This window comes from Felis catus, chromosome A3, assembly GCF_018350175.1.
Source record: "Felis catus isolate Fca126 chromosome A3, F.catus_Fca126_mat1.0, whole genome shotgun sequence".
NCBI lineage: Eukaryota > Metazoa > Chordata > Mammalia > Carnivora > Felidae > Felis > Felis catus.
Window position 1 is genome coordinate 67,204,075 of NC_058370.1, and position 14,892 is coordinate 67,218,966.

General features: G+C 34.6%; 1 protein-coding gene across 2 annotated transcripts in view; it reads right to left on the minus strand.

Moving 5' to 3' along the window:
• FBXO11 (F-box protein 11) overlaps positions 1-14,892 on the minus strand; it is an 85,110-nt gene that overhangs the window by 1,390 nt on the left and 68,828 nt on the right. For both annotated transcript variants that reach the window (XM_045054183.1, XM_023251664.2), the window contains exons 12-22: positions 9,198-9,415; positions 7,924-8,009; positions 6,973-7,067; positions 5,874-5,996; positions 5,700-5,785; positions 4,630-4,706; positions 4,397-4,540; positions 1,973-2,083; positions 1,199-1,306; positions 743-851; positions 18-116 (exon numbers count right to left, since the gene is read on the minus strand). In XM_045054183.1, coding sequence (XP_044910118.1) covers positions 18-116; positions 743-851; positions 1,199-1,306; positions 1,973-2,083; positions 4,397-4,540; positions 4,630-4,706; positions 5,700-5,785; positions 5,874-5,996; positions 6,973-7,067; positions 7,924-8,009; positions 9,198-9,415 — 1,256 coding nt within the window. The remainder of the gene's footprint in view (positions 1-17; positions 117-742; positions 852-1,198; positions 1,307-1,972; positions 2,084-4,396; positions 4,541-4,629; positions 4,707-5,699; positions 5,786-5,873; positions 5,997-6,972; positions 7,068-7,923; positions 8,010-9,197; positions 9,416-14,892) is intronic.

Below are 14,892 nucleotides of genomic sequence, written 5' to 3' on the forward strand. Positions count from 1 at the left end.
GTAAGTGTGCTACATACCTATCATGTCTAATAAATTCTACATCATGTCCCTGATGGCACTTCTTAATGCAGTTCACACATATGGCATTTCGATCTGTGGTGTTACAAGTGTGACATCTAAAAAGCAAAAGCTTACATTATTTTTCTTGAACATGAGATTTCCTCAAAACATGGTATTTCACCCTATGACCTTTGGTTTACAAGAAAAGAGGACCAAAACCATTTTGTGGCCCCATGCCACATTAATTCTGCAAAAGGACTTAAATGTAATAAGTGAATCTCCTGTGTCTTCTGAGAAAAGCCACTGATTTGCAATTTAGCCTATCAAAGTCTGTATTGAATCAGCTTGGGGGAGAAGGGAGTCAAAAACCACTCAGTGACTAGGGTATATGGAACACTTAATGACAGCTTTACTTTGAAACTCCTAGGCAAACAATATAAGCATTGTGTTCCATCTTTCTAGTGATAGGAATAGTTACTGCAGTATTATATTTTCATATTTATGGTCCCCAACACACAATCCTCAAGTAGACTGACCACAAAACACAATGTGGACAAATACAAAGTTCACAGTTATATTTTCTTTCCACTGGCAAATACCCCATTTCCTCTGCCTTAAGAGAAAGAGATCTAAAAATGTTAGGTATTGCCAGTTTAGAAAACACACACACACACACACACACACAGAAAAAGAAAAATCACGAACTCCCCCTTTGCAAGACTCAAGTAATTTAGAAATATACCTGTAGAAATCATGCATGGGATAGCTGGTATAACTTGATATTTTATATAAACATTGGCCTCTACTAACAGCCTTTTCTATGGCATCTTGATTGTTCATTATTTTGTTGTCTGTAATAAAAGAAAAAAATAAGTAAAATTCTAGAGGACAAAGACAAGATATAGAAGACTTAAGATAAAAATAGATGATAGAATTATTTTAAAGAAGAGTCACTTTTTAAGATCTTTAAAGAAGGCTAGCCAATTGAGTAAAACACCTTAAAGGATTTTCCTTGTGTAAGAGATTCCAAATGTTTAGAACAGCCTGAAACTTAGAAAATAGGTGAGTTGCAGTCTTGGTAAACAGGAAAACAGGCCTTGGTAGACTGACAAAGCAGTCAAATACCAATGGCTTCTGATACCATTATTTTTTCATGGCGTATTTTCTATATTTATAGGCAGAGCAGACTCCAACATACCTTTCATTGTCACATTAACACCAGATGCTAAAAATAAGCCTCCAAACCGGTTGTTAAAAATCTGATTGCCTTCTAGTGTTGCAGTCGCATGATTTGTAATTTCAATACCTGAAGTAAAATTTACAAACAGTAGATACATCATCACATTATGCAGTTTCCTAAAAGAAACCTGCACTACAGCAAATAAAAACTAACAAGTGTATTAACTCTTAATATCTAAAGAATAAGATGAAATGTTAGAGTCCTTGAGAATAACACTTATTTTCCACTGTTACTAGTCCACTCTCCTTGCCAAAGTGAGCAATGCTACAGATGGTTCATAACTTACTACTTTCTTTGCAAACTAAGAAGAGGATAAACGCTCAGAAGTATGGTGAGGTAGCCATTAGTTATACACATGAAGAAAAAAGGAGCTGAATGGTTATTTGGGATAAAAATAATTGTCATCTTCATTGGCAAAAAGTTGAAATATACGCGTAATACTTTGTGAGGCCAGAGGGCTTGAATTTGTCTGTAGTACAAGCCTGCATTCTATCCCAATTAATGTTTCATAATTACTACCGGACATTAAGAGAGACATTTCTTAAAAGTTGGGCTTAGGGTAGAAGAATCCAGAACTTGGATTGGGTACTCTAATAAGCGATTGTAAATTGATAGGCATTCAGCCACTTTTGTAATACAATTTACACCTTTGGTTATTAAGCAAAAGAGAACAGACTAAAAATCAAACACTTTATAGAAAACAAGCTACAGGTAACAAAAGAAAATACAAACCTGCAGCAAATCCATCAAATATTCTGTTTTTCCTTAAGACTGGATGACTATTAGTGCTGATGAGAACACCTGCTTGAGCATTCCTGAAAATGTCATTTTCCTCAAGGAGACCTATAATAAAATATTTCCTCAGATTAAGACTAATGCACACAAGTTTTACTAGGTGTTTTGGTGGTATTTAAGTATTCTTTTAGTTTCTTATTGCATTGTGTAAAATTCACAGGACTAACTTTTCAGCTGAAAGTAAAGTTTATTAGTAATTCAAAGGAATGTAAGACTTAACTGAAAATTGCCATGTAACCATACTAACAAATAACTGGAAATCCCATGGTAGCAGGAACCATGTGCAGTTCATTCACCATTGCATCCCCAGTGGCTGGCACATAGTTTTTCTCACTAAAAATACTGAATTAAAATTAATTCCTTTTAAATGTTTCTGGAACCTCTGCAGCACCCTCAGTGTTTTCATTCAAGCCCTGATTATTTCTGGCCATTACTATAATAATCATTATTTGACCGATTTCTTTTACTCCAGTCGCTTTTGCTGTTATTTTTCCCAGTTACCTACAGCTTTATCACATACCTCTCTGCTTAAAAAGTATTTTCAGAATAAAGTTTAAAATTAAGTTGCCATTTAAAGCCTTTCAAAATATTCCCCAACCTATTCTGTCTTCCTACATTACCTATGCTTTGAATATGCTATACGTTTTTATCTCTAATGTTTTGGTTTGTATTAATTCCTCATTCCGGAATGTCCTACCCTCTTTCTTCCTAATGTCACGTCCTCTGGAAGATTTTTAGTTTCTCTCCATCAAATTTATTATTCTCTCTTCTGGGAGTATAACATAATGATCGATAGTGAGCTGAGGAATTATTAGACTTTTGGTCTTCAAACACTGATTTCACCTCCTCCTAGCTCTGAGTAGGTAAATTACTTACCTACTCTTTGTCTCCATGTCCTTATCTGTAAAATGGGAATAATGGCACCTACCATATAGGGTTATAATGGGGATCACATGAATTACTATATGTAAAAGTACACAGCACTAAAATATTAAGCTATATTACTCCTATAAAACCTAATTATGTATAGACAATTATTAGTTGTGTACTAGTGTTTCTCTGCTCCCTGAAGACGTGAAACATGGTTTTTATTTCTGTAGACATTTGACCCATCTGTGGTATTTCAGTCTTGACCTTAAATTGCTTCAAGTCCCTATCTGTAAGTTTGCTTTTGCTAAGATCCAGTCTGAATTCCATGTACAAAGTCTCTTAAGATTTGGGCTCTGCCTCTTTTCTAGGCTCACCTTTAGAAAGGCAAAGTACCTCTTTGCCTTACTAAACCACTTTGTTTCTTCTAGACTTTTGTTTTAATGTGCCATTAGACTATAAACTTTCTGGATGTAGTACTGTTTTTATTTAGCATTGTATCTTTAGCATTGGTATCACAGTTGTTAGTACATGAGTATTCAGTTAATATGTACAGAACAAAATGAAACTGAAATAAGTATGCTTTCTACACCTGGAATGACCTCCCCACCCCATTGACCTGTGAATACTTATTTTTCAAGGCACAGCTCAAGAGTGATTTTACTCCATGAACCTTTTCTCAACACCTTACAAATAAAACCATCCACTGTATTGTGTTTCCTCGTTATATCTTGTAAATACTCCTATCAGATATGTTACTTTATTACTAAATTCTAAGCTCCTTCAGAGTCTCTGTCATTAATGGAATCATCACTGCTTGGCTGTAGTAGTAAACTTTGTTGACTGGTATGTTGTAGCAATAACTAGCTATCCTGTATAAGATATGTACAGTGCTGGGTTACTGACATTTCAGGAATGATGATAAATTTGCATTTGACATTCTCCCCTAGTCTCTCTCTATAAGCAACATGCATTTGCAAGGGGCAGGGACTGTGGAACTTTTGCCTCAATGCAAACTGAGCTGACCTTTATGTATACAAAACCAGGCATGCCCGCTGGGCTTCATTAATTCCATTCTCCAACACAGTTGTAAACAGTTACAAAGCAGTATTTCTTTACTACAGACATTTTCATATATTTACAGACCCAATTAATTTCTCATCTAGTTATGTAACTGGACTTTGAGGTTTATTATAATCCTATAACTATTCTAAATATTAAGTCCAGAGAGAGGATGTAAACAAATTCTACCTTAAAAAAGCCTAACAACTGGCATAGTCAAGATGGCTACAAAAGAAAAAAGAAAAATTACGTTAACATTTGTCTCCTTTACCTCTAGGAACTAATCTCCTAAACCATTTCAAGACCTGATAAATAAACTTGAGATTCACTCATTTATAACATATTAATTGGTAATGTCACTAATCATTAAAGATATGGAAGAAGAATAATGAAAAACTTGATTTTTTACTAATGCAAAATTAACAACGATACCTCGACCCCCATTAAATATACAGATGCCACCATCTCTTCCATCATGGATTTTATTTCTTCTTAGTGTAGGATTACTATCTGTCTTAATCCAGACTCCAGCCATTGCATTGTCAAATATTTCATTGTCTTCTATACAGCCTAGACCTACAAGTGTAAAAATGTAGGTTATGTTATTTGGAAAGTATATTTTAAAGGCAATTAGCATTGAGAAAAAGATGAAAGATTAAACGTACCAGAATTATAAACAAGAATTCCACCATTCTGTCCTCCCCAAATTTTGTTACGTCTAATTTTGGGGTTGCTTCCAGTCCTATGGATACAATAGAAAATAATGCCATTTAAATTGCTTCTACTCCCAGGGTACCAGGGTGGCTCAGTCAGTTAAAGCATTCGACTTTGGCTCAGGTCTTGATCTTGTGGTTCATGAGTTTGAGCCTTGTGTTGGGCTCTGTGCTGATAGCTTGGAGCCTGGAGCCTCCTTCGGATTCTGTGTGTCCCCCTCTCTCTGCCCCTCCCCCACTCACATTGTGTGTGTGTGTGTGTGTGTGTGTGTGTCTCAAAAATAAATAAAAACGTTAAAAAATAAATTGCCTTTACTCTCTTATCCATGTTATGTGAGGTAACAGTGGAAAAATTCATATTAATCACAGTAAGAATAAATATAACAATGGCATCCTTCCAAAATGCTCTGAGAAAATTTATTGGTAAAGACACTGATTTAATTTTGCTTAATTCTATTTACTATAGAATACACTTAGTTATAGATTATATTACTACTATACAGTCTCCTAATAATATACAAACTAAACTGAGGGAAGTTAGATTAAACGACTATTACTGCATGCTCCCCTCATATATAAAATGAAGGGCTGAATTTAAGTACTATTACAGTTTTTAAAACTTAAAATACAGGAAAGAGGGATTTAAAAAACTATTAATTTTACAGAAATAGTGTAAAAAAAGAAGCTCCCATCTACCGAGTGCCTACAACATGCCAGGTATAGCTCATAAGTGTTTTTATACAGCCTTCCACTTTTCCAAGTATGATGGAGTACACTGGCAACTACAACCGTTACACTGGAGAACAGAGGAAATGTGCACTTATGGCAGGCATATGTGCCACTGGCTACCATCTTCAGGTCGTTCAAGAGAAGTTATATTCTGACAAAGCTGAGCATGTGATAAGAGAGTGAATATATATATGGAGGAATAAAGATTGAGCATTAAATAACAAGGAAAGTTCTACATGCCCCACATACTCCCACCCAACTTTTTCCCGAAAGCAAAATGTGAAAACGTTTACCTTATCTGAACCCCTGAATACATATGATTATAGATATCATTGTCCTCTAGCACTCCATGTCCATTGTCATAAAAATAAACGCCAACCTAAAATTAAAAAAAATTATTTTTCAAATGACAAGAAAGTGTTTACCAAACAATGTGTTTCCCAAATAAGAGTCCAAAATAATTTTACCTGCTTCCCACTATGTATCCTGTTTCTTCTCAGTACTGGAGTGCTGCCAGTTGTCACCCAGACCCCAGCCAGAGTATTACTATAAACTTCATTCTCTTCTATTACTCCTTGTCCTTTCTCATGCTAAATGAAATTTATTACAATAAATTACAATACATATCTTTTAGAAACACTACAATATATATATACATATGTATCTTCTGGAAATAGTTTATATTCCCTCTTTAAAAACAGTTATCATAAAAAAAATCTCAATTTTTATTTTTTAATCTGGTTAAAGAGGTAATGATTACATTGTTTTTATGTAGTCTCTACACGAATTTAAGCTCCAGAAGTTTATATACTGTTATGTGGCTTTGTACTTTTAAATCTATTATAGAAAGAGTAGTAGCATTCAATTTTCTTCAGCAAAAAAGCTTATCTTTCATTTAGTAAGTTAATAGTTATTTCAAATTTATTATTGATGAAATAATTCAAAAAAAGGTCTTAGGTTACTAAAATTTTTGAGAAGATTTAAGATATGGACATTTCTAGAACTGAAAATAAAAATTAGAGTCACACCTAGCATTACACAAGGACCTTTCTAAAACTTCCTGCATTTTCTCACTTGAATCGGTTGTAACAGTTTCAGACACCATGGTAACAGAAGACATAGGACTAATAGATGTTTTTACAATTTTGTAAGATGCTCAATTATGTTTCAACATAAATTCAAATGAGAAAATGTTTTCAAAAAATATTCAAAAAGATTCAAGTCTAGGGGCACCTGACTGGCTCGCTCAGAAGAGCGTGCGACTCTTGATTTTTTTAGGGTCATGAACCTCACGCTGGGGGGCAGAGATTTCTTAAATAGATAAAACTTTAAAAAATTAGTAAGAAGATACTTCTATGCCTAAATTCAGTCAGTTGACTGAATTTTACAGAACACTACCCACACTATAAAAGTAAGTTATTCATATATACTGGCAGAAAGAACAAGAATCTTATTGTATAAATATTAAAGAGAGTCATAAATTCATACTCTACAAGTTGAATGTGGCCTACCCCTTCTCTCTTGGTTTTAATGCATGGCATTCTAGAACCATATTCATTAACTTACCACATAAATCCCACCATGCTGGCCATCATGAATTTTGTTATGTCGAACAATTGGACAACTGTTTGTCCTAATCTGAATTCCTGCTAGTGCATTGCCTATTTAAAAATAAAAGTTACAATGTCAACATAAGGAGCCTAGTGCAACACAGTAAGAGTTTTGCATTACAAAGTAGTTAAACATTTTTACAATTTTAGGAAAAGCATTAGTCTGTGAATATGTCATATTCAGAAAGATATTTGTGGTCCATGAACATTAAAAAAAACTAAGGGAACCAGGAGTATAAAAAGAAAAACTGTAGGCAGTATGGGTATAATGGTTAAGAGTAGACACTCAGAAGTCAGGATGCCAAATTTTGAATCCCAGGAATTCTACCTTCCTGTGTGACTGTAAGATACTTAACCTCATCATACCTTTGTTTCCTGATCAGTAAGTGGGGATATTTAATAGTGTCTGCTTCACAGGGTTGATGTGAATATTATATGACTTAATTCAGGTAAGGTGTTCAGAATAATGCCTGAAACTAAGTAAGCTTTATGTTAAGTATTAGCAAAAGACAAAGCCCAGGAACATATCAGTGTCTGGCATACAGACACCTAATAATGGTTTGCTGAATTAATATCTCAAAAAGTTTTAATGAGGAGTATTTTCCTTTTATAGTTAGTACCAAAGTTAATGAAGTGAATCTAAGGAAACTGTAGATACTTCTGAGACTAAGGTCATATTTATATTTTCATCACTGATAATCTGGCATAGTGATTGGTACACAATGGGTACTCAGTAAATGTTAAGTGAATAATGACTATTAAGTAAATAGATATCAGAAATAATCTTTATTGAGAGTTTAAAGAAACTGGATCAATTATCCTATTTGGATGGTTTCAAAGTGGTCCACTGTGTTAATGTCAAGAAGGCCAAGCTCCAAGACTGTATACAGCAAAACCACATGCTTACCATAAATGTCATTTCCTTCAATAAGGCCTCGTCCATCACCAAAGATGTAAACTCCCCCTTGATTTCCATTAAATATAGAATTTCCCCTATAATTAATAAATAATAAAAAATAAACATCTATTCAAACATCTACAAGCTTACTTGTTTTACACAATAAATTGTTAAGGCCACTCATAATCATGTGACCTTAAAAAATTATTTATCTTCTAAGGGCCTCAGTTTCCTAATCTGTAAAATGAGGGACTCAGATTAGATGATTTCTAAATTCCCTTGCAGTTCTTTCTAAGACCTAAAGCTTAGAAGAGCCTCCTGGTATTCGAGACAAAATAACATTCTTTTTTTCCCCAAAATATTTATTTTGAGAGAGCATGGGTACACACGAGCAGGGGTTGGGGGGGGGGAGGTGGGAGAGAAACGGGGTGGGGGGGGGTAGGGAGAGAATCCCAAGCAGGCTCTGCTCTGTCAGCGCAGAGCTGATGTGGGGTTTGATCCCATGAACCCTGAGATCATGACCTGAGACGAAATCAAAAGTTGGATGCTTATTAACTGACCAAGCCACCCAGGCACCCCAAAATAACATTCTTAAAAATCCCCCCTCAAAATAGCTAACACAATGAGAAGAACTGTTTTTTAGCTGATCTGGAAACATTTGCTGAATATTAACAAGATGGAAATCCCATAATCTACTTTCATAAAGCCAGTGGAAAATAAAACTTGGCAATTAAAAATAAATTATCATTGATCAAATTATAATAGTTCTGTTCTACAGTCTTAGTCAATGCCTTTCAGAATGTATCTGTTTGTTTCCTTACTGTGGCCAGAGGGAGTGGTAGGAACTATTAAAGGAAAGTTTTGACTTTTTGTTATTCTTGGACTCTCTGTCCAAGAATCTTTGAGATAGCTACTTTCCTGAGTTATGCCACCTGCTCTCAGACAAAAAGAGAAGACAAGATCATTCAGGTTCCAAGAGAAAGTTCATGGCTCTACGTACCCATTTATAATGCAGTTTGATAAATTTAAAATAAAAATCTCAGCATTTGCAATTGTTCATAAAATATTATTAATGCATGGCTTAGATCACTAAAAACGAACACCCTAAAATAAAAGCAATTGTTATGCTCATCCAGATGCATAGACATTTACTAGGAAAATCTATTTTACAGCAGTCAGGTGTCTAGGAAAAACACTGAGAGTTAAAGCTAAGTATCCTGACTTTTCTTACAACACAAAACAATGTGACAAAGTAATTTCCATCCATAATTACATATAAATACCTTATTGTTGGGTCACTATTTGAGGTAATCCATACACCTGCAAAGTTGTTTGCATAGATTTTATTCTCTATGAATTGTCCTCTTCCTTTCTCATGCACATATATTCCTCCAGTCTGCCCATGATGAATTTCACATCGAACCACCGTGGGGTTAGCATAGGCTTTTACTTCAAAGCCTGCTATTCTGTTTCTGTGTATGTTGCAACTTTCAAAGTAACCCTGAAAAACACAGAAATTAAACTGTAGGTAAGGCTACCTTCCAAAAAGAAATGACATTAAAAAAATTGACCTTTTTAGTGTATACCTCTAAATTAAGTATCAGAAATGCTGAGTAAGAATAAAACACAGATATACACTAAATTTCAAATGATAAACGAAGAGATTTAAGTATTTTAGTAAAACAGAACTACAAATTCTCTAATTAGTCTGAGTATACTCAAAGCCAGGAAAGAAAAATAGGGAAAGATTTATTCAATAAATGCAAATAAACACCATTACCCAATAAATATATAGATCCTTTAACAAAGACTTATTACGTATTAAATAAAATAAATCCTTGTTAAAAATGCCCCAAGAAATCAAATTCTAAAAAGTTGACTTAAGGACATAATCAGAGACAATAAAACCCTTCTGAAGACTTATGTTTATGCTCTACATGCTATCTAAGATAGTATACATTAAATATGATCTCAATTTTATTTCAAGAAAAACTTGAAGAATAAAACAAAAATATGAGGGCATGATTATCTGAGAAGTATTATGGATGACTTTTTGTATCCTTTACACTTCTCTTAATTTCTTAAATCTTCTGTAACAGACATGCTTATTTTTTTTTTTTATTTTTTGGACATGCTTCACTTACTTGTAATGAGAGTCAAAGTTACTGTAATACTGATATCCTAAATTCTAAGATCCAATTAAGAGTAAATAATTAAGAGAAAAAAATAAGACATTCCTAAGATGGCACTTTACCTCCTGGTCTATCTCCCTTCAAAAACTGAAGGTGTTCTCCATTCTTTAAATTCTCTTTAATACTAAGTACTTTCTTATGCTACCTCTAAGTACTGCTTTGTACTACTTCCATATTGGTCATATCCATTTCTAACTGATCATAAGCTCCTATACAGAAATGAATATACTAATTTCTGGTGCAGCTATACAGGACTTCACACACACTAAACACTCAAGTAAGAACTAATTAACTTTTTGCAAAATCTAGTAGAGGCTAAAAACAGGATGCAAATCTGAATAGTTTACTATATATTTAACTCTTTAAGAAGACACACCTCTGAGAATAACATTCAGAAGTAGTTTCTGGATTCATTTGCTACAAGTACAAATTATCTGTAACTTTGAAAAATAACTTCTTTAAATATGAAAAGCTTCTTTGATTTTACACCAAATAAAAATGGATATATAATGGATATATATACAGACTATTATGGCAAAACTGAGCATCAAAGAAAAAACCAAGAAATTTAAAGAGTTCAGACCAAATGGACTTAATGTTAGGTTGGAATGAATCCACATTTCTGATGTTTTCATTATTGAGAAAGGAGTTCAATTAGGCTCCTAGTTTCTTTCTGCTGGGAGTTGAATGACTTCTCTGATTGGTAAACTTGGGGAAGAATAAACTGGGTATGCTCATTCAGCTTCACTCTTTTCCTCACAGAAGTGAGCTGCCCTGAGGGAGCATGCCTTCCGCTACTATTCCACAACAAATCTTAGGACTAAGTGGGTAAGCCTATTTAATTTTGGGTGCAATTACAACCAGATCCATGTGGTTCTTGTTCTAGGTTGTATTCTCCAACTTAGCTCTTTAAGGGTTAATAAAATGCTATTTCAGCCCCCTCCTGCTACCTCATGGCTTTATTTCTTAATTTGTTCAGAATGTGGCAAGGAAATGTGTTGCTTATTGGGCTTCCATAAAGATTTCAGTAACAGCCCACTGTCATCTACTGACTATACTAAACATACAGTACTGCAAGTATATTTTGCTATGTATTGACTAAACATGATTCAAATGCAGGGATGTTCTTTCTGTTTTCTTTAGGTTTTGATTCTGTATAGTTAAGATAGTCAACTAAAGCAATTTATTTGTTGTTGTTATTTTGTTAAGTTTATTTTTTTACTTTGAGAGAGTGCGAGCACATACGAGTTGGAGAGGGACAGAAAGGAGAGGGAGAGAGAGAGAGAATTCCAAGCGGGCTCCACACCATCAGCACAGAGCCTGATGTAGGGCCTGAACTCACAAACTGTGAGATCATGACCTGAGCTGAAACCAAGAGTTGGACACTTAACCCACTAAGCCACCCAGGCACCCCTAAGATAGTCAACTAGATCCACAAGTTTATTAAGGCAAACAGCAGCCTCCTCTCCTCATTTTCCCTGATCTAATGGCCCCCGTTTCCATTCGTTAGCTGTTTCTTTTTATCTATCTCTCTATTTTTTTAAAGTTTATTTATATTGAGAGAGAGTGAGCGAGCGAGTGAGCGGGCACACAAGCATGGGAGGGGCAGAGAGAGAGGGAGAGACAGAAACCTAAGCAGGCTTCGCGCCACCAGCACAGATGTTTGGGATTCTGTCTCTCCCTTTCTCTCTGCCCCCTTCCACTTGTGCTTGCACTCTCAAAATAAACATTAAAAAAAAAAAACCAAAAAACAACTTGTATTGTATCTTCAGCTTGCAGTTTTAGGGATTATCCACTGACTTCCTATTATAGAAGGTAACAATTTAGCTCTTTCTATTTCTATCTCCCATCATACACATTCACACTGTATCATTCCAATGTAGTTATATCACAATTTTGGTTAAGATTACTGTGCTACTCAGAGCTGAGCCATAAAGTACAACTACGTATTCTTTGCCATACAACTTTTTATTGAAGTTAGTAATTATCTTGTTCTCCTTTGCTTAGGTCTCTAGTGATAATTCTATCCTAAACCTGTGATCAGTTCTTTAAACACTTGAATATATTTATATTCACATCAGATTTATCAATTTATCTTCCTGAACATAAGGTTTTATAATCTGCTCTAAACTGGACTGACTGCCCTGGTCATAGGCATGCAGTCATTTATAACATTGCAATTTAAAAGTTAAAATGTCTCCTAGGCTTTATCAAAGACGGTGTTTGTAACCTGTATTTTTTGTTTGAGGATAACTTTCAAGAACAGAAAGCAGCAAAAAACATTATTTTCTTTCATACTTTTTTTTTTTTTTTTTAAGTAAACTCTACTACTAATGTGGGGCTTCAACTCATGACCCTACACTCAAGAGTCACATGCTCCAGGAGCCGCCCCCCCACTACATGCTTTGAAAACCAGAAGCCTCTCTATTGCTACAACTGTCATTTTATTATATTCATTACAGAACAATGATTGACTGACTTATAGTTTAATAATTTTACAAAGAAATCTATCTCTTATGGGCTTAAAGGGTTCAGTTAACGTAATTCTGCTTTAAAATACATTTTAATGGAATGCATGTTTTAAGAGATGCCTTTAGTGTAAAATAGCCTAATAATACAGAAATGTTAAGTTGGATATAGACAGAATTCTACTTTGCCTTGTAAGATGCAAACCACAAAAACTCCAACATATATGTACAAAACTCCAAAAGCAAGGGTGTTTTGTTGGACAATCCCAAAAAATCATTTCAAAGATATCAGATTGCTAAGAGCTTCTTCCATATATACATTTTTAAGTTTATTTATTTTGAGAGAGACAGCACAAAGGGGGGTAGGGGCAGAGAGAGAAGAGAGAATTCCAAGCAGGCTCCATGCTGTCAATGCAGAGCCCAATGCGAGGCTTGAACATGTGAACCATGAGATCATGACCCAAGCTGAAATCAAGAGCTGGACGCTTAACTGACTTGAGCCACCCAGGGACCCCAAGCTTCTTCCATATATAAAATAAGGGCTTGTTAACTTGATACCACAAGTGTTTCTAAATCCTTGACATACACATTAATATAAATTTTTGAGGGGCGCCTGGGTGGCGCAGTCGGTTAAGCGTCCGACTTCAGCCAGGTCACGATCTCGCGGTCCATGAGTTCGAGCCCCGCATCAGGCTCTGGGCTGATGGCTCGGAGCCTGGAGCCTGTTTCCGATTCTGTGTCTCCCTCTCTCTCTGCCCCTCCCCCGTTCATGCTCTGTCTCTCTCTGTCCCCCCCCCCCAAAAAAAAAAAAAAGTTGAAGAAAAAAAAAATATAAATTTTTGAAAATTAACTTTCTATAAAGTTAAAAACTTAACACTGATATAAAAATAAAAGGTGAAGGACTTTTTCATTTAAAATTTTTTGGAAATACAACAGTCTTTATTAAATATGACAAAGTAAAAGGCATTCAAGAATTTCTCTTAAAACTCTCCAAAGAAAACAAGAATGAAAAATAGAGGGAAAAAAGCATGCTATCTTCATTGAAATAAATGTCTGCAATGCAAACTACTATTTACAGAACACTTGCCAAATACTGCAAAATCTGGATAAGGAAGAGTAGGTGCTGAAACCTAACAAATGCTATCTTCTACCTTTAGCAAGGTAGTTTTCCCCAAATAGCTGAAGGTTCCAATGAGCCTAGCCAATACTACAGTGATGAGATCTAATGGCATGAACGGAACATAAGAAAGAGATATTTCCGTATCATTTTCATAGAAATATCCCAGGCACAAGAGGTAAATGTGAGTAAGAAACACACTAACCATGAAATTATGCTTCCTATCTAAGGGAGATTATCCAAAGTAAAGGAAAACGAGAGAGGGCAATTTCAAAATTTCTGTCATCTGTCATGTGTCAAATTCATAAATTAAGAATAAATGTCTCAAAAAATTTTATAGCAGTTTGGTATTGCTGTGGCATTCTAATTACATTTTATACAAAACAATACTCTGGAATGGATTTAATATTAAAAAAAGATAATTGGGGAACTGTGAACAATGACAGAAAAATTGTTTTTAAGAATGAGACTGGTACTGTGGTTATATGAAAGAAAGAAAAATAAAGAATCCTCATTTTTTGAAGATACATGCTGAAATGTATACAGATGATATGATGATGTCCAAGATTTGCTTCAAAATAATCTAGAGTAGAGAGTAAAGTGATTAAGTACAGATGAATTGTACTTAAAGTGATTAAGTACAGTGATTAAGTACAAAATTGGCCATGAATTGAGATAGCTGTTGAAGTGGAAAGCGGGTATGTGGAGATTCATTCACTATACTGTTCTACTTTTATGTACGTTAGAAAAATTCCATAAAACAAAATGCATTAAAAATTAGAGCTAAAAACCCTACTGGAAACAAAACAGGAAAAAAAGAACTATAGAAACATAGTAAGGGACACAGAGAGCCAAGTTTCTAAAGAAAGGAACACATGGAATAAAAAAAAAAAAACCCAGTAAAACACAACATCAACAAAAACCTACATAAGGATACTGAAGTAGAAAAAGAAAAAAAAAAAAAAAAACAACAAAAAAAACCCCAGAATGATCTCAGACTTGCCAGCTACACTGGATGCTAGAAATATAAAAATGACTATAAAATTCAGAGGGGAAAAAAGTGCACTCAAAACTGTGTATATTTAGCCAAGTTAAAAGGTAATGGGGTAGGTGTTCTCAAGTGGTAAGAATTCAGGCTACAATACTTGTAAACCCCTCTTTTAAACTCTCTCAAAAATAAATAAATAAACTTAAAAAAAAA